Consider the following 25,110-nt stretch of genomic DNA (forward strand, 5'->3'; position numbering starts at 1 on the left):
GATTCTGTACTGTTAAATGCTATTTGAGAATGCTATTAATTCTACTGTATACCTTTAAATGGAATGACCATAAAAATTACCCTATAAACTCTAAAACATACCCAATGGACAACAGGGTTATCAATCAAATGCTAGTTCAGTGTGAGATCTGTACATGGAAACAAATGTTATTCCACTACAAAATGATATTCTACACATACTGTATCATGATATACAGTATCAGTGTAGAACTGAAAACAGCTTTCATCCAGATCCCCAAATGTCAGAATGATGGGACCTCAGTAAGCCCTGAATGTTGTATTCTTTATAACCCACCTCTTATATTTTATATCATTTATTTAGTAAAGAATGACACAGCATATTTTTTTACAAATTAATTTATAGTCCTATTTATTGCCTGCAAAACAAGTTCCTGCTGGTGTGGTGTAAAAGCTGTTAGCTCTACATTAGGCAGTTACATACAACTGAGTAAAAAATGTTTTACATTTTAATAACATACATAAAAGCTTATGAATATGTTAAACATACATGAAAAACAATATTGTTTACAAATTCATATTTTTTTTTTCAAAGAAAATTGTCAGTTCACTAAATACTAAAATGTGTCCTTATGATAAGCCATACCGAGTAGTGGTTCTATTTATGGAGTGCTCAGCACCCTAATTGCATATCTAAAAAAAAGAAAACAAAAAAAAGTTTAACTATTTCACTCAGAAGTATAAGAAACACTAAACAGATTGGAATAATAGAAGAACTGTTGAAAGACCTTTGGAAAGAGTGTAGTGTAACATTCCAGAGTTGTCAAAAGCACCATGTATCAAGAATATACAGAAATACAGTTCAATTTTAACCTTACATGGTAAAATATTGTGAAAATTGACATTCATGAATGCAGAACTAGAAGGTATAACATCAGTCTGATGGCTGTCTACTGAAAAATGGCTGAGAGTCTGAACCCTAGCCCTAACCCTAACTTTCAAAATTATCTTACTTGAACTGGAGTGTTTTCTCATTGACTTATATAATGGATAGGATACTTCATAATCCACTGGTTAATATTTCTCATATGTCATATTTTTGTGTCTATTGTGCCATCTATGTGTATTGTTTTCGTTACTGTCTAGTTTGCTGTCTGTTTTTTTATTTGTTACCTCCCTTGGCTGTTGACTGTTATGTGTTTCAACTGCACATTGGAGCTTTTGGAGGAATATTATTTCATACTGCTTTGCACCCTGTTACCTGGCTGAATGACAGTAAAACTTTTGACTTTGACTTTGATTTTTATTGCTTTGTTCTGATTCTCGCTCTGAAGACGCTGATCTCTAACCATGATCGAATCTGCAAATGTCTAAAACTGTGTTTTGGCAGTTTCCTGGTAATATGTCTCCTATGTGGATCTGGAAAAATTAACTGGTAAATATTCATTCATTGATAATTAACATTACTTGTCATGACGTACTAGCCTGATGCACATGCATATTCTTTGGATCTTTTCCTTTCTCTGTTTATCCTGACGTACATACATAGCCCATGACCTTCCATATTACATCCATTATCATACTAGTCTATGGAAACTTTTATGGATACACAGACCTACATCTGTGTAGCCGGCAGTACTTAGGCAAAATTCCCCAGCTTGGAAGCAATGAGACAAAATTTTCTAGTTTTTCAGCTTCCTAGGCAGGATCTTCCCATTACCAGCTTTCTGGACTGGGGTAGTATCTTGCAGTTTATGTGGAAGCTCTGGATCAGGCTCATGAAGCTGTTTGAGAAGCACCGTCTGATCCTTGGTCTCCCGTTTGGCCAGCCTCAGCAAACGCTTCAGGTTCTTCACTTTGTCCCTCAGGTGGTTGTTGGCTTTCTCGAGAACCTTAACCTTCTGAGAAAGTGTTTTAACCTTCTCCTCTTCCTCAAAGAGAGCTTTCTGCACCGTGGAGCACAGGAGCTGTGAGACAGGAAGAGGTGTAGGTGTAAACAAGATATACGGAAAAGAGAACTGTAAATTCTTGCATAAACTACAAAATTAAATAATATAAAGAGCACAATATATTTAAAACCTTAAGGGAAATGGCAGCTTATGATGCAATTGAGATCCATGTAAGGAATAAAACACAATGCACACATTTATAGGGCAGTATTTAATAACAAGGTGGTGTGATACCGCCCAAGATGCTATGGAGCTACTAGTATCACCCTGAAATTGATTGGACTTTTAAACAGTACCTTTTAAAGTTTTTTTTTTTTTTTTTCAAATTTACCACAGCAGTTTTCCGATGCTACAGTTAAAGACACATATCTTTGTTTTCATCCTTTATTGTAATATAATTTAAGCAAAACAAGTAAGTTCCTGTTATCACTAATGCTAAGAGTGCTATAAACAGCTTTCTATATCTTCTACTTTCTAATAAAGTTAATATGACTTGAAGTTAACAAGGGTGGAAAAAATGCAGGTTGCTACAACTAGAAAGTGCATATCATTCTGCCCGGAAGACTTTCTCATAATGAAAAAAAACCTTAACATTACAGCTTAAACTGTTAACACAGAAGACTCCTTCCTAAATGCAAAATAAATGCCGCCTCACAGAACATCTCCAAAGTGCTGCCAAACATTTCTTTGAGCTGTGCTGAAATGTAATCAACACCATTTGTTCAATCAAAATAGGACATTCACACGTGATGTGAAAATAAGTAAATAACATCTGCCCTTTATTTCTTTCCGATTTCTCGGCTAATCAGTTTAAACAGTGCAAGTTCGGTTGATAGTATTCAGGATATGACTTTGAGTGCTCATTTTGCTCATGTCTCATTTTTAAGCCTGTTAACCATAAACTGCTATGTTTATGTTCATAACTTATTTTATGAAATGTCCTTTTGCCTGTGAGGTGAAATTAATGAACAGCTTTTAATAAATGGCATAATTTATTATGCTCTCTTTAATTATTTACCATTCGCCTCCCCAGGCATTTTCTTTACATCATAACATCAACACAACTTTATTGCAATTTTGGAAAGAGCACTTTAACCATGTTAGTTTATAAAAGGTTTAATGAAAAACCACTGGGGGTATTCCTATGTTTTACTATACTAGCATGGGACTTGGTATTGTGGGAAATCTTCTTGAAGCCAGCAGGTTTTCCTAATTTATACGTATCTGTCTCTAATTACGAACAATCTTTCTTTGAGTGAGTGCAAGCCACTGCTGGTTTTGATAACCAGTTTGAACCACAACTATGGCAGCTTTGCTTAATCGTCTGTGGCTACGGAATGTTCCATACTTTAGGGAAAACGAAGCATCTACACACTTCACACTTCTCAACGCTAATCTTTTGTATTCAGCCTAATGGAAAGCGTGGTGTCACCGGCGGGGTGACATCACGACCAGGAAGCTATGAATAAATAAATAAATAAAATTAGTGAAGCTGGCACTAGCTTCTGAAAAGGGTAGGAAGAGCCACAGGGATGCCAGCAGTGTGTGTGTGTGTACATACGTAACCTGGAGACGATCCCCTTCGGTAACTCAAGCTGCTTCAACAACGCTTTGGGAATGAGTGTCCAATAATGCCGGACTTACCAGTCCCTACAGAACCAGTAAACCACTAAACTCCAGAAACAAGGGGGCCACAGAGAGGGCCTGAAGATCCCCCTCTCTCTTGAGAGAGGAAATGGCCAGGTGGAACACAGACTTGACTGTGAGGAACCTCCAATGCACCTCGCACAAAGGCTCAAATGGAGGCTCAGATAGGAAAACAATGCAGGCACTCTAGGTCGTGCCGAAGATCTCAGTCTCTAGGTAATGCATCACCAACGGGTTTATACCCAGCGACTGCCCCAGGGGCATGATAAGCCACAATGGCATACATGCATACTTTTAGGGTGGAAGGAGCCAACTGGAACCAACCGGAAGGGGCAACCGGGCAGTTAACTGTATCCAAATGGTGCAGAATGCACCATGCCATGAACAGGCGCCATCTCGCAGTGTACAACCTCCTCGTCGAGGGAGCTCTGGATTGGAGAATGGTCTCTACCACAACGGTGGAGAGACCAGAGTCTAGGAGCCTTGCCCCCTCAGGGGCCACAGTCTCCAAGCTCTGGGTGAGGGTGAACTATTGTGCCCCCTGCCTGAGAGAGAAGATCTCTTCTTAAAGGACGGCTACCAGGTCTTTAACCCATGGTCTGCCTGGCCACCGTTGGGCCACCAGGAGGAGACGGACTCCATCCTCGCAAACTCTCTTCAGAACTCCCAGGAGCAGCGTGACAGGGGGAAAGTCACACCTGGACAATGGCATCCAGCCAGGCTGGGGTAAAGGGGGATCCAGAGGGGACAGTGTGACATCATTTGAGTTGCAACAGGTCCACTTGAGCCTGAAAAAAACTCTACCAGATCTGCTCCACCAGGTGAGGGTGGAGTCACCATTCCCCAGGTCCCGGCCCTTGCCTCGAGAGGGCGTCTGCTCCCTCGTTCAAGTAGCCCGGGATATACACTGCCCTTAAGGAGAGCAGCTTCCCCTGGGCCCACAGAAGGATCTGATTTGCCAGCTATTACAGGAGGCATGAGAGAACCCTTGCTGGTTTATATAAAAGACCACAGAGGTGTTGACCGAACAGACCAACACATGGTGGCCTCTGAGGTCCGGAAGGAAGTGCTTCAGAGCCTTGGTTAGGTAGCCCGGGATATACGCTGCCCTCAAGGAGAGCAGCTTCTTTCACAATGCAGGCAGGAGACAACTGAGCACGCATAATGGTTGAATTCCACACAACGCCTAAGTAAGTGATTCTATGTAGTGGAGAAAACACATTCTTTTTGCGTTCAGCCGTAACCCAAGTTTCATTCATTTGAGCAAGAACGACATCTCGATGGCGATAGCCAAACCGCTAAGTGCTCTGATTAAACCAAAATCAACCAATCGTCAATACAGTTTAGAATGCGGATGCCCTGAAGTCTCAGAGGGACTAGGGCCGCATCCACACACTTTGTGAACGTGCGGGGTGAGAGGGCAAGACCAAACGATTGGTAAACTTCGGCCCTAAAAGCAATTTAATTCAATAAATATTTATTTGTATAGCGCTTTAACCATAAACATTGTCCCGAAGCAGCTTTACACAGATAATGTGGCGATAAAAATAAAAATTAATGATGAAAACCGTCCCCAGCTGCACAGAGTGGCCTCCAATCGAAGAGGACACTATCCAGAGGCAGGCCAGGATGAAGTGGGAAGATCCGTGGAGGGAGGAGGGGCAAAAACAGTGGTCACTGGAACCTTAGAAGCATGTTTTTATATATATAAATATATATGAGATTATTCAGATTATATTCGCAGATCACTTTAACACTGCAGATCATTATGTATTGGTAACATTAGTTAGATTAGAATATATAAACTACATTAATAGATCACATTACTGTGTCTCCTCTGAATATTTTAGACCGCATTTATAGCTTCAATTAGAATGTGTAGATGAAAACATTGGATAACATCACTGTGGTAGATCACATTGTTTGATCTCAAATCACTTTTCAGAATGCATAAACTGCATCATTCTGGCAAATCAGACATATAGATCATATTTGTATATCCCATTACTGTAGTAGATAAAAAAATATCAGATCAGATTAGTGGATCACCGTAGTAGACCACGATCATTGATTACACCCTTGTGTTTGATCACGTGATTTGACGTATAAATAATAATATGCAGACTGCACGTTGTACTGTATTAGAGGTGAAGATCACAGTAGCTCGCATCACTATTGTAGATCAAGATTTGTCAATCACATCAGTGGATCACATCATCACTGTAGAACAGAAAGTTCATGTTATGTCACTAACCACTGCGGGTAGACTAAATGTGTAGATCATGTGATTGCATCACATCACTGTGGTAGCAGTAAAGACACATTATATAATATTCCTAGATCTGATTTGTAGATCACATTAAGTGATAACTGTGCTCACATTAGAACATAATAAAGGCTGTTGAAATAGTGACTATCAGCTCGCAAGGTTTTTGACACCAGTGATTTGTACTTTACGGGTATAATATATATTGCAAATCTAGCTGAAAACCTTTTAAAGTAAGCTGAATTTTAAATGTAGTTGACATGATGTAGTGGTCATTCCTATAATCTGAGATTTCCTACATAGTTCTTTTAGTAGTGTTACCATCTGGGCTTATGTGTAGCCATGATGTGAATCTGAAGTATTATCATATAATATGTGACTTGGAAAAATGTGAACCATATGTAGATGGAGGAGGGAGTGTGCTTTCAACACAGTGGGTACTGTGTGGTGTGCCAGACTATACAACACTATACAATAATAAAAATAAAGTAGAATATATATATATATATATATATATATATATATATATATATATATATATATATATATATATATATATATATATATATATATACAGTGAGGAAAATAAGTATTTGAACACCCTGCTATTTTGCAAGTTCTCCCACTTAGAAATCATGGAGGGGTCTGAAATTGTCATCGTAGGTGCATGTCCATTATGAGAGACATAATCTAAATAAAAAAATCCAGAAATCACAATATATGATTTTTTAACTATTTATTTGTATGATACAGCTGCAAATAAGTATTTGAACACCTGTCTATCAGCTAGAATTCTGACCCTCAAAGACCTGTTAGTCTGCCTTTAAAATGTCCACCTCCACTACATTTAATATCCTAAATTAGATGCACCTGTTTGAGGTCGTTAGCTGCATAAAGACACCTGTCCACCCCATACAATCAGTAAGAATCCAACTACTAACATGGCCAAGACCAAAGAGCTGTCCAAAGACACTAGAGACAAAATTGTTCACCACCACAAGGCTGGAAAGGGCTACGGGGAAATTGCCAAGCAGCTTGGTGAAAAAAGGTCCACTGTTGGAGCAATCATTAGAAAATGGAAGAAGCTAAACATGACTGTCAATCTCCCTCGGACTGGGGCTCCATGCAAGATCTCACCTCGTGGGGTCTCAATGATCCTAAGGAAGGTGAGAAATCAGCCCAGAACTACACGGGAGGAGCTGGTCAATGACCTGATAAGAGCTGTGACCATTGTTTCCAAGGTTACTGTTGCTAATACACTAAGACGTCATGGTTTGAAATCATGCATGGCACGGAAGGTTCCCCTGCTTAAACCAGCACATGTCCAGGCACTTCTTAAGTTTGCCAATGACCATTTGGATGATCCAGAGGAGTCATGGGAGAAAGTCATGTGGTCAGATGAGACCAAAATAGAACTTTTGGGTCATAATTCCACTACACGTGTTTGGAGGAAGAAGAATGATGAGTACCATCCCAAGAACACCATCCCTACTGTAAAGCATGGGGGTGGTAGCATCATGCTTTGGGGGTGTTTTTCTGCAAATGGGACAGGGCGACTGCACTGTATTAAGGAGAGGATGACCGGGGCCATGTATTGCGAGATTTTAGGGAACAACCTCCTTCCCTCAGTTAGAGCACTGAAGATGGGTCGAGGCTGGGTCTTCCAACATGACAATGAACCGAAGCACACAGCCAGGATAACCAAGGAGTGGTTCTGTAAGAAGCATATCAAGGTTCTGCCGTGGCCTAGCCAGTCTCCAGACCTAAACCCATTAAAAAATCTTTGGAGGGAGCTCAAACTCTGTGTTTCTCAGCGACAGGCCAGAACCCTGACTGATCTAGAAAAGATCTGTGTGGATGAGTGGGCCAAAATCCCTCCTGCAGTGTGTGCAAACCTGGTGAAAAACTACAGGAAACGTTTGACCTCTGTAATTGCAAACAAATGCTACTGTACCAAATATTAACATTGACTTTCTCAGGTGTTCAAATACTTATTTGCAGCTGTATCATACAAATAAATAGTTAAAAAAATCATACATTGTGATTTCTGGATTTTTTTTTTTAGATTATGTCTCTCACAGTGGACATGCACCTAGGATGACAATTTCAGACCCTTCCATGATTTCTAAGTGGGAGAACTTGCAAAATAGCAGGGTGTTCAAATACTTATTTTCCTCACTGTATATATATATATATATATATATATATATATATATATATATATATATATATATATATATATACACATCGATCAGGCTTAACATTATGACCACCTGCATAACGTTGTGTTGGTCCCGCTTTTGCTGCCAAAACAAACCCTGTTGTCTAGCCGTCACAATTTGTCCGTTGTCAAACTCATTCAAATCCAACACTTTCAGCACATCAACCTTGAGGACAAAATGCTCATCTACTGAGAAATAAACCTCAAATAAATTACTGACACCCCTTAAAATTTAAGGAAATGGTAGAACTGAACTGTGGTAAAGATCAGTCAAAATAATAGGATCAGAAACAAATCACCAGATGGTTACTATCCCAGATTACCACTGTTTGAGTCCTAAAAAAACCTTATCAGTATCAGGGGCATTGATCCGGTTTTGTCCAGGCACAGTGCTGCCAGCGATTCAGCTCTCTTCCAAGTGTGAAGACGCTGTATATATTCACCACATGTCTTCTACAGTACCTACATGTACACCATTAATGTCTTCACATTTACATTTACATTATGCTGACCAGCCCTAATAATTTATCTCAGTCAGCCTTTGCATTACTAGATAAAGACTTCGTGATAACTTTGTGGGGGAAAAAACACATATAGCTGGAGAAGGCAAGCATCTCAATACTTTTGTACATATAGTGTATGTACATAAAACTAGTAGATTGTATCATTGTGGTAGATCAGAATGTGTAAAATACAGAGTAAATATCCAGAAATGTATAGATTATATTAATTTATATTTAAATATAAACGTATAGATTATATTTGTTCATATATCTGTTACAAGGTTTTATGACAATGGAAACGTTTAAAAGTAAGCTAAATTTAAATTTGGTCTCACATGATCCTGTCATTCCTAATGACTTATTAATCTGAGATTTCCTACATAGCTCTTTCTGTATTGCTACCATCTGGGGTTTTTGTAGTTAGGAGGTGGATCTGGGGTATTCCAACATAAATATGTGACTTCAATAAATGTAAACCATATGTAGGTGGATGAGGAAATGCGCTTACAGCATTGTGAATAATGTGTGGTATGACCAGTCTACAAAACAACACAATACAATAATAAACCAGCTGCATAAGCACACATCTGTATGTCAGTGGAGCGGTATCTATGAGCCTGTAATTCATATGAACTGTATGGACACTGTCCACTGCACTTGAAACAGGGGCTTTTTGTACAAGCACACTGCTGCTGTGCATTCAATCTGTTCAGTGACCTTCATGACAGCCTGTCTCATAGGTATGTGAACATTTCAATGGAATATTTTTTTAATTTGAAGCTATTTCCGCTGGCTATGAACATTTCTTGATGACTATGTACTTTTTCCTCCCGTTTTAATTTTTTTGTTGGGTAGACTGTGCAAAATGACATACAAAATGGGAAAAAGTAGCAAAATATTTTCATATTATAGTCATTATCAGTATCAGTTAAAGCAACTTTGTCTTAATGAAAGCTGAAACAAGGGGACAAGAGGCATACGTAGCCTTCTGCAAAACTTGGCTCTGACTTCAACAAAAATATGAATGCGATTACATATGAAAGCAAATAATGTCTGCTGTTCCCCGTCCTTCCATATGATCGCTGACACAAACCCAGACCAACTCATTAATGTAACCTAATCTGCTCTCATTGCTTTGCCATGACAGAAAGCTTTCACAAAAGTTCAGGACCTGATTGAAACCAGCTCCCAAGTTAAAAATGCCAAGGTCATAGGAAGGAATGTTGTGATTTATTAATTTCTGTCAAAAAAAAGACAGCATAGGACATGGACATGGATCAGAGAGTAAGCGTTGCAGAACTACGCAAAAATGTACAGCCACAGCGAGAACTAATGTACAGTAAGTGAAATAATGTAAGTGGCTGTAAAACAAGATTTGAATGTATGACAAATAATTTATGAGCATAACATACTTCTAGGAGAATAAAAGACTAAGAAGTGCAGACTCAGACTGATTGATTATTACTTCCAAAGCTCCAAAGACCTTGACCCAGACATAACCTGTGAGTTTTTTTTTTCTCTTTAATGCTTTATGCAGTGGCCAAGTTGAATATAAAGCTATTTCGAGTATACAGAGATCAACATACAAACACCATACGATATCTTTCAGCAAGCAAAAGCCACAGGTCCTGGTTTTGTTGGTCATCCACAACCCACAGCTTGTGATTCCTTATCATGATCAGAACCATGGTCACCAAAGGATGCTTACATAAGCTCAGGCGCATACACATGCTTACAAGTATTGAGGAGAGAAAACCACACTGGTGCGATTTTGTTAGATTTGTTAGTTATTTTATCTGGGATCTAATAAGATCCCTAGAGATTTAGCATTTCCTTGCCTGTAATGAGACATAAAAAAGTAAAAAACATGTTGCCTGTATGGTAATTAATCCTTTTAATCAGGCATGCTGAAATACATTAACTAGAGCATGTCAATGGGAATGTAGAAACTGCTGATTATAGTGCAACTGCTGTAATATTTCCCTGCAAGTAGCAGGTTTTTGCCTTTAAATGAAATTATGTTCTGTTGAACTGTAAACATTTTCTCCAGTGTTATTTTCATACATGTATTTTGGAAATCAGCAGGATCGACAAGTAAAGCTGTAAGGCTGTTGCAGGCACATGTGTGTTTTGAAAGGGAGTGTGCTTTAAATAGTTTTTGAGGCTATGCTGTATGAAACTGCAATTCATGGAAGACATTTCAGTGTCTCAGAGAATTGCAAGAACAATAAAAATGGAGACATACTTTACATTAACGTATTTTGAAATTTGCTACTGTATAAAGCTATAATTGATACCTGGCTTTTCCAGCTATTTGTGGTTCTTCCCTAAACTGGTACCACAAAGAACGAGGCACACAATTGTTTTATAGGATGTCTGTAGGATCCGGTAGCATGAAACTTTTCCTTCACTTTGAACTTGAAGTCTTGAACCTCTTCCAGCATGACAATGCTTCATGAAAATATAGTTTGCATGGGTTGGAAGATCTTGAGTGACCTGCTATTCTTACCTAATCCTGATTTCACGCGTGAGGTAAATTGAAATTCAGTGGTCGACGAAGTACACAAACCATATAGTTAAGTTGGGACACAGTAGGTAAAATGTGACTCCAGTAAAAGTACAAGTGCTCCCTTTAACTTTTCACTTGAGTTAAAGTACGAAAGTATTTGCCTTCAAATGTACTTAAGAATCCAAAGTACTATGGTTTATTATGTCTATAATGTTTCCATTATCATTTTTGTCTCAATCTTAATCAAGTCAGTTTATGTGAAAATACTCTAATGTTACTCTTAGCACAATCTAACCAATCCATTAATAGAATGATATTCATGAGTCAAACACTGATTATCTATTAAAATCAAAATCATGAGCCCAAAACCTTCTTTTCAAATACTTAAAAAAGGCAGGGGTTTTGTGGCAAAGTAGAGTCAGGGGTTTCTTTCATCATTTATTCCTCTCAAAATGTTCTGCTTGCTGTTAAACTGATGCTGAGCTGTATGTTGGTGATAAGTAGATTACACCAAGAGGCAATCAAAACAAGTGCTATATGGTGGCTTGCTGTGTGCTGGACCAGTGAAGTTTTTATCCGCTCATAAAAAAAAAAAAAAGAGAGTCTGATTTCACATAATGTAGTTCAGTTCAAAGTCAGATATTTGACTTTAAAATGTAGTGAAGGTAAAGTAAAATTCCCCCCAAATGGAAATACTTCAATAAAGTACATATACCTGTAAAAGATACTTATGTACAGTGACAAATTACATTTACTTCATTACTGTCCACCACTGTTGAAATGCACCCCCATCCCACTCACCCTACATCAGTACCTGAATTGACTAACACCCTTGTGGCTGAATGAGCACAAATCTCAATAAGCACACTCCAAAATTTACCAGAACATCTTTCCAGGAAAGTGGAGGCTATCATAACAGCTAATTTGGACTAAATTTGGAACGGGATGTTTAAAAAGCACTTATGAATATTCAGGTGTCCACAAACTTTTGTCCATATAATGTGGTTCTGAGTTTCTGAAGAGAAATATACTTTTGTTTGATTTTAGAAGAAGCGTCCAGATTATTTAGTACATGTAGTGCATGTAGTGTTATTTCCTAGTCCGTTAAAAAACGTTTGCCTATGTCTACATATAAAGAATTGTAAGCTGAAATGAGTCACTTTCATATCCACAACAGGGTCTGTTTCTTTACCTGAAGTGAATTTATTATGGCATTTAATCATATGCCTCCTCATTATCTCCTTACACTGTGATCTCTGAACTAGCATGCTAGCAACCATGAGGAAACAACTGCTCTTTAATTAAGTCAATTCTGTCATGAAATTACTTTTCTTAGGTCATTTAAAATGCTGTCTGCTGTTGTCTGTACAGAGTGTGTAAGTGTTCTTTCGGCTGAGGAATCCAGTATCTGATTGCAAATTGAATGAACTGGGCATATATCCACTTCAGTGTGGTATATAATTATCCACAAACATAAGCACATTGTTAGGAAATCATACACTAGCAGGGATTTAGAGATTGCAACAGCCAGGCCACTAAGCGCTGAGAGTTTTTTAAACTCTCGAGTTGACGGAGGAAGCAGTAGGTAATTTTGACTTCAAATTATATAAACTTAATTTTCATGAATGACATGAGATCATCTTAACATTTAAAGAGATTAGATTACAGAGACTTTGTGTTTAAGGTAAACGTACAAGTGGGTTTTATTATGGCTTTTTGAGTGATGACGCTTTTCATACTTGTAATTGCGGGGTCGATTGTTTGACGAATGCTTACCCGGCTGTCCTCCTGCGCCTCCCACTCGGGGGTGTACGTGTGGACCTGCACCCCGGCTGTGCAGTTGGAGAACTGGAAGAGGCTGGCAAACATGCGGTGGTTTTCCGGCGTGTCGGGAAAGATGGGGTCCTGAAAGTTTACTCCGTGAGGGATGATGTTGTAATTTTCATCCATCCTTCAATGGGTAAAAAAAAACAAAAAACAATAGCAAATCATATTACCTATGAGGTAAAGATGGTTTGTGCTCTTTGTTCTGTCTCCATGGAAACTGATTTTGTAAACTTCTCGAACGGTATAGCTGTTGTTTTTTTTAATGTCCTCTGCCAAAAATCTAGCACAGTTTATAATGCAAGAAAAAATTAGCAATTATTAATTTGATGTCATAACATCAGATAACATGTCAAAGCCAATCAGATTATAGCGACCGTCCTTCAGAGACCTTCTTTGTTTTTTTGCTTGACAGTTGAGCTAGCTGTGTATAGAATTTGATTTAGTCCCAAGCTGTCTTTTTTAGAAAAACACTTCACACGCTCACTCAAGTAGACTTACACAGCATCAGGGAAATGAGTAAGGTCTGTTGTCAGATTTCTTAAAGTGGTTGGATAAATATTAATTTCAAAACCATGGTTACATTGGCACAAGGTAGAAAAAATGAGAAGCTTTTTTTTTTTTTTTTACTTTTCCCTCTATTAAAACCCAACTCTTCTTTTTATTCTACCAGTGAGTTTTGGCAGGTGGCCATGAGCAGACACAGGAAAAAAAAGTGTGTGTGTTCCATTTGATCACAAGGATGACAGTGTAATCATTAAGAAATGAACCCAACAAAGAAAAACATTGTTTTACTAATATTGGAGGACTGCAACCATATTAGTGTGAGTTATGATATAGAATAAGGAATTGATGGAGCTCTGTACAAATATGATGTAACATGCTTACTTATTGGAAAATGTCAACAGAGATGTTTTTTTTATTGCTATAATTACATTTGTACTGTCTTACTTTATTCTTGGGGGATGACATCGTACCCCAGCTGAGAAAACAAAAACAGTGTCATGTCATGTTTAGCATTGGTCAGTGTTTCTGCTTGTTTTGGAAAACACTGAAGTATTGTGTGCATGCACAGCGTATTCATCATTTGGCTGTAAACTACAGTGCAATGGACTCCTAAAGATACATTTCCAGTCTACCTGACTCACATACATTGACTTAATGTGTGTACTGTATTTGGTAGAAATGTAAATTTTTCAGCCTCAAAACCTGCAGCTACCTCTGGAGGATCCCGAAAGCTCTTTCTAGCTTAAATTTTCAAAATCAATCGTTTGGTTGGCATACATTTGGAATGAATCCTGAACAATTCTTTGTTTGCCTATGATCTAGTCTTGCAGGCTAGTTCAATTGTCAGTTAAGAAATGTATGGTTCATTATTTAAGCGATAAAAATATCATAACACTTAAAGCATGCTACTATGAGAAAACCATGAAAGAGGTGAGCATTCTTTTTTATGTATCCTCCTTACTTGCCTAAAATATGATTATAAAAAAATTTAAAATAAGAAAGAAATATCATTGCTACATATATTATACTTACATTGTAGCATCTATAAATCTGGCATCTCTGAACAACAAGTGTTTAACTCATTTATGAAGCTGATTAAACAAACTAAGAAGAAATGTTAAAATGTTAATAAGAAAACAGGAGGTTTCTTTCAGTAGGTAAACTTTTAGTCAGAAGACTTTCCTTAAGTGGAATGTCTTTACCTCTGACTTTTAAATTATGAAATTCAAGACTATACATAAAAATGCTCTATAAACTGTACATCTTACAAAATCACCTTTACACACTTTGTAATCCATACATAAGGACGTTCCTGCTGCAATCCCTGTTTTTAAATGTTACATCATGTTTCAAAACCAACAAATTAATATAGCCCTAGCAGGTGGAACTACTGTCAGATCTTCTGACCAATCAGAATCAAGCATTGTATCAACAATTTTTTTTTAACTTACTTCTGGTAATACTACATAGCTTTTCTTTTAACATAAAGTAACTGATACGTTTCATTAAGCATGTTTATGATGTGTGAAAAACCAAGACAATGCCAAGGTTTAAAGCTTATTTCCACTCTAGACAAATATGTGTTAGATCATGTGTCATTCATTTCCTTTCAATAAAGACACGTGAAAGGGGCTGGAAAAATTCCCACAAATGCTTTACTTTAATATGGCAACACGCTTTAAAAATAGGACATAATGTGCTAAAAATTTATGAGACAAAAGTTGTAAAGCTCAAGCACAAATACATCTGTCTGAAAAGAAATGCGAATGATAGTCGATGCTGAAAGGGAAAAGAACTATAAAACATTTGTGATGCTCTGTGAATGGTAAGTATTCAGTAAACACATGCTTGCTAGAAGAAAAGGTTGGGTTGCTAAAGGGGTTTGGATGCATTTAGTGTTAAAATGACAGTGAACTGGATTTGTGGTCTATATCTTGGTGTATTCACCATCTGCATAACAAATGCTGCAATATGGGATGAGGACAAAATGTGTTGTGTAACAAATAATATTGTTTACTTCCACCCTTTTTAATTCCTTGCCAAAACTTCTAGGGTTTCACAAATCGACTTCAATTAATGCCTGGTATGCTAGAAAATGGTTGTGTCAGGTATGCATTAGCAAAGAGGGTCTTTACAGCTTCCATAGAGATTTCACCAGATGTGAGTATGCTATGGCCTGAATTTCCCTTAAAACTTTCAATCACCAGTCCAAATGACCTTTCACCTTGTTATATTAAAAACTCGGCACCCTTGCTTGGAAGGCCCTGCCATGTTAAATGTTGTTTAGCTTAGTATCCATGCTGATTCGATTAACATTTCCATGCTCTGCCTCTCTGGCTTTTCGCATTGTTTTTTTTTTTTTGTTTTGTTCTTTGACTTGTAAGATTTGTACTGTTAAACTTAATCCAGCTGAAAGCTTAGGTTAGGGTTTCTGCTTTTTAGTCAACACACACACACACACACACAAACAAAAAATTGCATATAAATTGAGTGGTGTAATCTTACCATATACTATCTTACCACAGTAGGACAATGACATACTATGTGAAATTGACAATGTACATTTATCCACTGCATTGGACATAATTAAAGTGTATGGTTGCTGGTTATGGTTAAGGAAGCTTATGGTTAGGGTTTGGGATAGAGAAACTAGGATTAAGATATGCGACCTTGATATATTAGGCTCTATGTTTAAGCCAACTGTGTGTATATCACAGGAGGCATGCCTTTCAGATTCTGTAAGGTTAATAGAAGTAATTTTTTCAAAAAAGGAAATAACATAAGTTAACACTATGACCATGCCAAGACAAGTCAAACCCAAAATCACAATCTTACCCTTAATTTAAACATGAGCAGAGTTTTTTCAGCATCTACAAGTTGAAGCAGGGTTGGATGTTTAGCTGTCCTAAACATTGTGCCTCATTGTGGCTATTACTTTCCCCCTTTCTATCTCTTGGGTCCTATCCAGAGGACCAAGACTGATGATTGATTGATGGCAGGCTTTGCCGGCTGCAGTTTGGAGTGTTGCAGGAAATGAAGAACCCAAGAGAGAACTAGAGGGAGGATTTACATTTTTCAACACTGGTTTGCTGATTCAGCATGGCCTTAATGGGGTAAAATGTTGAAAACAATGCATTCTTTTGTTCAATGTGCTCCTGATAAGCCCTCTTAAAAAAGGGTTCTGGAGATAACTTTTGTGAAACCCCTCAGTTTTCTTTATCAGGTCCACTAAGGAAAGCATCCTTTGGACTGTCTAATTGTTTATACTACATGATCCTTTCAGGTCAAGGTCAAGAGTGCATTTGTGTTCTCCTTATGATATCAGAACAGAGATGATTAAAAGGTCACTTTGAAATGTGCATTCCTGGACTTAAATCTTTGTTGATCTTGGGCTGGAACTCAAGTACTAACCTGGGACGTAGCTGTGTGACCAAGCTCGTCCATAAAAAAAAAGGAAAAATTCCTTGAAGAACAACACAAGGCCCTAGCTCTGAGGCTGGTTTGGCTCTAAGAAATTGGTTCATGCATCACCCTGTCAAAATTAATGAGTAAAGCAGCCACCATGTCAATCCTTCTACCACTTCGCCCCTCAAGGTTTAACTTGGCTAGCGACCTCCCGAAGGTGATCTGGCCTGGAATTCCTTTGATATACAGTAGGTGTAAATCACGTGCAGTTGTTGTTGTTATCTGCACGTTTAAATTGCGGTGGATCCTAACCTGTCTGTACAAGCCTGTTTCTTTAAAGGAAATGATCTGGTGCAACTTGGGTGGTGGTGCAGACAATGATGTGGATATGAAAGCTGAAGTGCATAGACAACTTTGATCATGAAAACTCTTCTCCAGGACAGACAAGCAGTTGACTAAAACCTTAGGCTTTAGTTCTTACTCATTATATAATGGGTTTCAAACATTTCCAATAAATCCTGCCAATTCAAAACCCAATTTAGGCTCTAAAATCAGATATACATCGCATGAGTCTTTTTAGATCTTTCACCCTCTAGCTGTACATGAATCTTGGCATCCATTCTGGCAGTCTCTGTTCCACATATGGAGCCACATGTTTCACTGTGATGCTGTTACTGTGGAATTAAGGGACGTTAACGTAACTGATTAAACCCTGAATCATCAGGATGGTATAGTTATCTGATTCAACCGATTGACTATTTTAAAGGGAAAAAAATCCATTGTGTTAAATTGATACAGCCACGTGACATAAACACTTCGACAGCCTTGTGATTGACAACAATCAAGATGAACACGAAATTCTAATCCTCCAGTGCAGTACAGTACAGTGGAAATGATGACATCAGATTATATTTGTGCTTTCTCTTGCTATTTTATGTTTTGTGAAGCCTGAAGGCTGTCAGGAGATGCTTTTTCTCTGTTATTAAATTTACTGAAATGCCACAGATGTTTGTTTTTTAACTGTACTCTTTATGATAGGAAAAGGATCAGTATTAACGTGTCCCTTCTCTTATCTTTATGAAATCCAGTTAATGTTCTTTTGAACTGATTCAGCTGTAAAACTTGGGCTAGAAACTTTCCTTCAGCCCAGAACTACCAGTTTAATGTAAAAAGAGCAAAAAAACAACTTGATACAATAATGGGTGAACAAGAGGAAAAGAAAATTAAGCCACTGTCAGTGTATGCATTGTTGTTATTAATTGAGAAAATAACTACCCTTCTTTCCACCATGTCATCTATTTTTCTAATACGTAGATACACTATACATGCGCCTCATTCGTTTAATCTCATGGAGTTTAGTTTATATAAACCATAAAGTACATTTTCTTAATGACTTGAATACCTGGCTTCCATTAACAGCTAAAGCCATACAGCTGGTGGGGAATTTCATTCTGCATTTTTTTATTGTGAAAATATTGGGTGTTCACATACAGATGTTTTTCATGCACATTGAGCACAGCTGTGTTTGGCATTTTTACAGTCAAATGGCTGATTACCTTCACCAATTTCAATACGTGTTTGCCATTAAAAACAATGAGGAGAGACAGAGAGATATTTGAGAGACACTAGGCAGTGTTACATGTGGGAGAAAAGTATCACCCACTTCGATTTATTGGGCTTTTGAGTGTGCCTATGATGCTGAACACCACTAAAACAGTCTGGTTGTTAAGATATACAAAGCATTATCTGTCAAAAACGTAAATCGCTTCCAACAAGCCTTTAAAAAGTGAATCAGTATAGCTATGATTAAATACCCAAAGGAATAAAGTGCAAATACTTTTTGCCTCTTTATCTTTTACTATAATCCATTTAACATTAGGGTGCTTAGCCAATTAATACACATTATATGGTTTAACACTTAAAGGTTCTTTGGCTTGTTCATCTAAGGCAGACTCTGTGTAAAAGTGTTCCTCTTTCAAAAAAAAAGTATTTTGGAAGGATCAAACTATTATCAAACCAAGTAACAATTAAATATATATTTTTTTTTTTTTTGGTAGAAAAACATCAACGCACTGCACAAACTGTTATATAAAGTGCACAAACTGTAAACAAAGACCATACTTAAATATCCATCCCACTATGCCTCTCTCTATTTTCTTTTAGAAAAATGTCTAGGCAGAACAATTTGTAAAGTGTAGACAATAGACATCCAAAGAACCTTATTTCTAGGTTTATGTCCGAAGGTACTGGCCAATGGCCATTGGTCAAAGCATCACACAATCTGATATTTCCAAAGACGAGAACCTACCTAATGAGCACACATTTCTTTCCTCTCATACATGTCTTTTATTCTATTGTAAAAAAGGCCAACGAGAAATATTTTAGAAAATTGTAAAACTGTTAACGATTCAAATAACCTTTTAGGTTTTTTTTTTACTTTTATTCCTAGGTATGAGTCACTACTGTTAACATTTCTGTCAATCTAATGCCCTAATCCCCCAAATTTTTAGAGCAATGTCCTTTGGACAGACCAAACCAAAGTGGAAATGTCTAGCTATAATGCACAGCTCCATGCTTGGCAAAAACCAGACACAGCATATTGGCGCAAAAATTGAGCACAGTGGTGGAAGGGTGATAATTTGGACTTGTTTTACAGACACAGGACCTTGGCAAAATGCAGTCATTGCGTCCATGAACTCCTCTGTATACCAAAGTATACTGAAGACATTTGAGTCCATCTATCCGACAGCTAAAGTTTTGGAGAAAATGTGTCATGCAACAGGGCCATGATCTCAAGCACACCAGAGAATATAGAACAGAATGGCTGAAAAAAACCAGGATCGTTGTACCAGTCAATGTCCAGACCATAACCCGATTGGAATACTGTGGTGGGACCTTAAGTGAGCTGTGATTAAACAAATGACCACAAACCTCAATGAACTGAAGCAATGCTGTAAAAAAGAGTGAGCCAAAATTCCTCCACATTGATGTGAGAGACTGATAAAGACATACAGAATTACAGGATTACTTCAAGTTATTGCTGCTAAAGGTGGTGCTACATTGAATCATATTGAATCATATGGTGTACATACTTTTACATACATGTTTTTTTTCCTTCTTGGCTTTTATTTTTTTAAATAAATAATGACACCGTGTAATATGACATGTGTTGTTCATCTGAGAATGTATTTACTTAGTTTTCAAGACCTGCTAAGGACTAGATGATCATTATTGTCATGATGTGTAAAACCATAGAATTTAAAGAGGATGTACTTTCTTTTTCACACTGTGAAAGAAAGTTTTTCTACTGCAGCTCCTAAAATGATCCATTTTTGAACCTTTTATCCCATGAGAGGAATGGATTACAGGATCTGACATAAAGACAGGAAAAGAGAAATATCTTATTCACCTTCTCTCTCTTCTGTTTCTATGATAGAAGTGGTCCAATTCAAAACATGTTAGAAAGAAAGAATCAATGTTTATTTAAATAACCCTTGGGGAACCTTTCTAAGTATCTCTTTCAAAGGTCAGTTTTCATGAGATTCCAAAACATATAAGTATTTTAATGGAATCCCTGACAAAGTAACACCACCTTCTTCTTCCTCTTCTTTCTTCCTATTCTTCTTCTTCTTCTTCTTCTTCTTCTTCTTTTTTTCTTCTCTTTCTCTTTTCTTCTTCTTTTACTTTTCACTCTCTTCTAAAATCATGCTGGTCATACTCCCACACAGCTGCTTTAGTTTAGTTGCTTGACCTCCAGTCGCTTCTCTGCCTGTTGGATCACAGTCTTTCTAAACAAACCGAGTCTCATGCTGGCCAGACACAACAAATGAACACTGATATATATACTGTTCTCCAACAATGGGGTATGGGTTCTCAACTTCAAATGTAGAGCTCTCTTAGAGTTTAAAGTTTTCCCTAATACACCTGATCCAACTTACAGAGGGCTCACTACTTGGCTTGGATTAGCTCATGAGTTGGAACAGTTGCGCTGGAAGTGGGGTTCAGTTACTGAAGTTCAAAACCTCTGCATTACAATTGTAGTGGAACATCATTCCCCCCAACCCCCCACCCAAAAAAACACATGAGCCCTGCACATCTAAAGATTTAACTTTACTTATTACTTAAAGAAATACTATGTCTGATGTTCTGATGTCTATGTTTTTGCTAATTTCACATATCTCTGCTTTTACTACTGTGTTTACCCATGCCCATCAATTCATTCTTTTGAAAAAGTGGTCTCTAATTTCTCCTGAATATTTTCAGGGAAACTTGCTGAAAATCCTGTCTAGGGTAAATGCTGGAGTATTCCTTTAACCTACCTACCTACCTATCTACCTATCTATCTATCTATCTATCTATCTATCTATCTATCTATCTATCTATCTATCTATCTATCTATCTATCGGCATATGCACTATACCCATTGTAAGACGATCCAGTCTACTCCTTTTTGTGGCATTTTTCATTACCTAAAGACAACACAGGAGTTTTGTTTTCTCATCACCTCCCCTGGATCTTCATTATAAGGTGTTTATTGTTCTTCAGTACAGGAAACCATGAAAAAACATCTCATCTGTATGCAGTAGGTGGACTTATACTGTAGATATAGTAGATTTAGACAGTAAGTTAATAGACACTAGTCAATTCAGCCAATTATTAGTAGATGTAGAGTGTGTAATTATACATGCCTGAGCAGTTGTAAACTCTAAAAAAGGAGCAACGTGCTTTTGATAAGTTTCCAAACCAAACTGGCCAAAAGCATGGATGAAAAGTTGGTTCATGTATGTGAATAGATGCACACCCTGTGCATTAGGTATAATTTGTTATCTGGGATGCCCCTTGTCCCATCTTTAGTCTAATGGCACACTGGCATTTGAGTTTACCTCAAGAAGAAGTAGTAATTGTTGTTCTCCACCACGCTGTAAGAGTAACATGGAAAGTAGCCGAGGCCGGTGACGTTGAAGCGCGAGCCGGCGGGGACCTCCAGCATGCTGCCCCACGCCTGGTCGCATTGCAGCTCGATCTCAGCCGAGAAGAAAAGTCCAGCTTCGTGTTGCCACGGCAGGTAGTTGTACGCGCCGCCGTGCGCGTCCTCGTGCACCGCGAGCACCCTGGCGAACACGATGATCTCCGCCAGCTCGGCGCGGCACGCTTCCGTCTGCGGTCTCCAGTCATGGGGAAGCTGGCATCCGCGCGCCGAGATCACGCACAGCGCGAGCAGGGACCCGAACGTCGCAAGAGCACGCATCGCGAGGAACCGTGTCCGGGAGCGCGCTAGCCTCCAAATACGCAAATACGCAAAACCAGGTCTACTCACAGCGCGCAGCATCCATGTGCATGGAAACCGTTTCGGCGTGAGGGATGATATTGGAAGAAGGTTGTCAGAGTGTAAGTTTCTGAACCTTCAACATCAGGCTGCACGAGGCTCATTCAAGTTGCTGCTTTTCTTTTCTCCATCCCCGCTCTGTGATCTGGCATTACGCACGGCTTGGTTGGCAATCTCAGTTTCAATCCAGGTTTAAAATCCGTCCCACTTTAAAGTACAAGATTTCAGACCACACTTAAGGCTACCTTAATCGAATGCATGAATGATCCTGCATTAAAACAAGGAGAACAAGTGATATTAATGCAGTGCGTCTTTGCATCCAATGCGTTTAGCAAAAAAAAAAAAACGCATTTGATTGAGCATACACAACTTTTTTGTTAGAATGCTGCAATAAATTAGTTAAAAAAAATTAAATGTTTATGAAACACACTTCCAAATAAAAGCAATATATTTGCTTAAAAGCTGTTTCTGGAACTCTCAAAGGCATTTCCATTCCAGATGTGTCAGCCATTTAAGGAGAATGAGCATATAATGTATGCTTGTGTTCAATCTTAAACTGAGATTAATCCTGGATTTATGATACAAATATGTGTGGTGTGGTGCCATGAATACACCGAATCTATCCAACCTCTTCCACTCTGCTAATGAATACATAATAGCATTGTTTAATAAGCTTTAATGTTCCTGTTTGTGAATCACACCTATACATTATACGGTTCTTTATCCTGCTGAGGGAAGCACACACTTGTAGGCTGTAGCAATACAATTTATTTAGACTGAACCCAATAGTTACCAGCATCAGAATGGTACTGTGCACAGATGAGGACCACAAAGACGTGATTTGAGGAGGTTGGAGTAAAATAACTACTGGAATGCTGCCTTTACAGATGGATGTAGTTTTCACAAACATTTTTACCAGATCGTATAATTCCACTGCTATAGTGATGTTCTGTGATCTACATCTATGTTTATCTATCTACTCATCCATTCAGCTTTATGTGTTGCACTCAGATAGGTATACTTATGCATGTAAGCAGAAAGAAACAACAACCTGAAACCTCCTGCTCTGGATTACAGAGTTTGTCAAGTGGTAAGGTCTACAGGTAATTTCTAGACGGTAGTACCTGGAGGAAGTCGTTACATCTGCATGACTTAGTGCCACCTAAGAATGAGATTTATCTTTTCAGGAAAAAGGTTAGGATTATAAAATTCAATGTTAAGACTGTAAGACGGTCATATTATTACACAACCTTCGAAAAAAGAGTACAAAATCTCAAAATGCAATACTGTGCAATGTAGAGTTCAGCATTGCAGTAATGTGATGAATAATGCTTCATCTATTTTCTCCCTCAGTCACCAACATACTTTGCCTACATGATGGTGTGAATCAGATTTGTCTGGAGCAGACCTAGCATCAAGAGGTAAAAGATGTAGGATCAAGTGGAAAATCAGTAGCTTTAAATTTGCTGTACATTTTTACTTAACATGACTGGGCAGGCATAGTTTAGCCTGTGTGAGTGTGAAGTCTCTGAGGAATGTTGTCTGTTGGCACTTCAACCTCTGCCCCATGACTTTCTGGCCATAAATAGTACTGGAGCCTGTGGAATGACAAAGATAAACCCACAGAGAGCAGCTCAGATTTATACTGAAACATGCACTACAACTAATTAGATAATATTAGTGTGAATCTGAATGTGAAGTACACATCCAATAATGGATTGGTTCAAGATTGAAATATTAGTCCTGCTTTTCCATTACACCTTCAGAAAAACAAAGACTAACTAACCATGAGGTAGTTTACAGTTTTTGGGGAAGATTTTGGTGCCACCTTGTGGTGGTTCTTTAATTTAAGAACTGTTAGTCGCTGAGTGTATAGTCACTATACACGATTTATTCTAAAACATGCACTACAACTAATTAGTTAATATTAGAGTGAATCTGAATGTGAAGTACACATCCAATAATGGTGTTTAAAATTGAAATATTAGTCCTAATATTTTACTCCTAACACTAACTATACACTCAGCGACTAACATTTCTTTATTTGAAGAACCACCACTGGGTGGCAGCAAAATGTTTCCCAAAAACTGTAAATTACCTCATGTGTATAGTGTATAGTATAGGATACACATTTAAGGCATTATGATAATGCACAAAATACGAGTTCCATAGAATTGCACATGAATTGCTTAATAATTCCAGCTACATGTAGTAGACCTTGTAGTCAAATGCAATTTTTCTAACCAGGAACACTGTAGTATAAAAGCGACATGTTTGTATGTCCAAGCTTTTACTCAGGGCATTCAAGCCACTAGGTGGCCCGGTAAGAATGCACTGTAACTGCAGTGCTCTTCAGAACAGTTAGTGGAAATGGATTCCAGAGAAACTGGATGCTTCATTCTAATTGTTATTATCTTATTTTACCATGGTGTGCATCTATGGAATTACAATTGATGCAGAATGTCATTTAGGCCTCCAATAGCCCTGTATACAAGAGTCTAATCATGCCAAATTAATGAATAGTAAAACAACTGTACTGTTCTGCCTGTATCAGTTCACAGTATTACCATCATTAAGACACCATGGTTATAAAAACCATCAACATTATACAGAAGCGCAGTACACCAGAGCGCTGCATCACAGACAGTTATCCCATGCAATGAATTAATGAATGAATTACTAAACTAAAGCAAGAAGGCTAATTAAAACAAATTAAAAAAGTCTCTTTTAACATATATCATCTCTAGTAGAAGCATCAATATTAACCTTATAAAATGACCCTGTTTGTTTTGTTCAATTTTTGCTGGGGATTTAAAATGAGGGCAAAATTGTGGTTTTGTGTAAATTCAGCAGAAAAGAAAACGCAAAAGTATAAATGGTTCATGAAAAAGTCTAACAACTGTTTTACTGTTTGGCTGACTTTTCCTCATGATGTCCAGCTTTTCCTGAAAAGTCCATATTGTAAATGTCTTTAT

At 37.9% G+C, this 25,110-nt stretch overlaps 1 protein-coding gene across 1 annotated transcript; it reads right to left on the reverse strand.

Moving 5' to 3' along the window:
- Nucleotides 1-361: 361 nt before the first annotated feature.
- ccdc3b (coiled-coil domain containing 3b) lies at nt 362-22,474 on the reverse strand. Its single transcript, XM_083534689.1, has 3 exons — nt 21,693-22,474; nt 12,850-13,024; nt 362-1,945 (listed from the first exon to the last, which is right to left on the reverse strand). The coding sequence occupies exons 1-3, from the start codon at nt 22,136-22,138 to the stop codon at nt 1,661-1,663; spliced, it is 906 nt and encodes a 301-aa protein (XP_083390815.1). The 5' UTR covers nt 22,139-22,474; the 3' UTR covers nt 362-1,660.
- Nucleotides 22,475-25,110: the final 2,636 nt, after the last annotated feature.

Source organism: Silurus aristotelis, assembly GCF_946808225.1.
Source record: "Silurus aristotelis genome assembly, chromosome: 28".
NCBI lineage: Eukaryota > Metazoa > Chordata > Actinopteri > Siluriformes > Siluridae > Silurus > Silurus aristotelis.

Coding starts and splice junctions, on each gene's coding strand:
- ccdc3b (XM_083534689.1), bottom strand. CDS start 22,138: ATGCTGCGCGCTGTGAGTAGACCTGGTTTTGCGTATTTGCGTATTTGG. Junction 13,025..21,692: donor AATTACTACTTCTTCTTGAG/GTAAACTCAAAT, acceptor TACCCATTGAAG/GATGGATGAAAATTACAACA. Junction 1,946..12,849: donor AGGCGCAGGAGGACAGCCGG/GTAAGCATTCGT, acceptor CCTGTCTCACAG/CTCCTGTGCTCCACGGTGCA.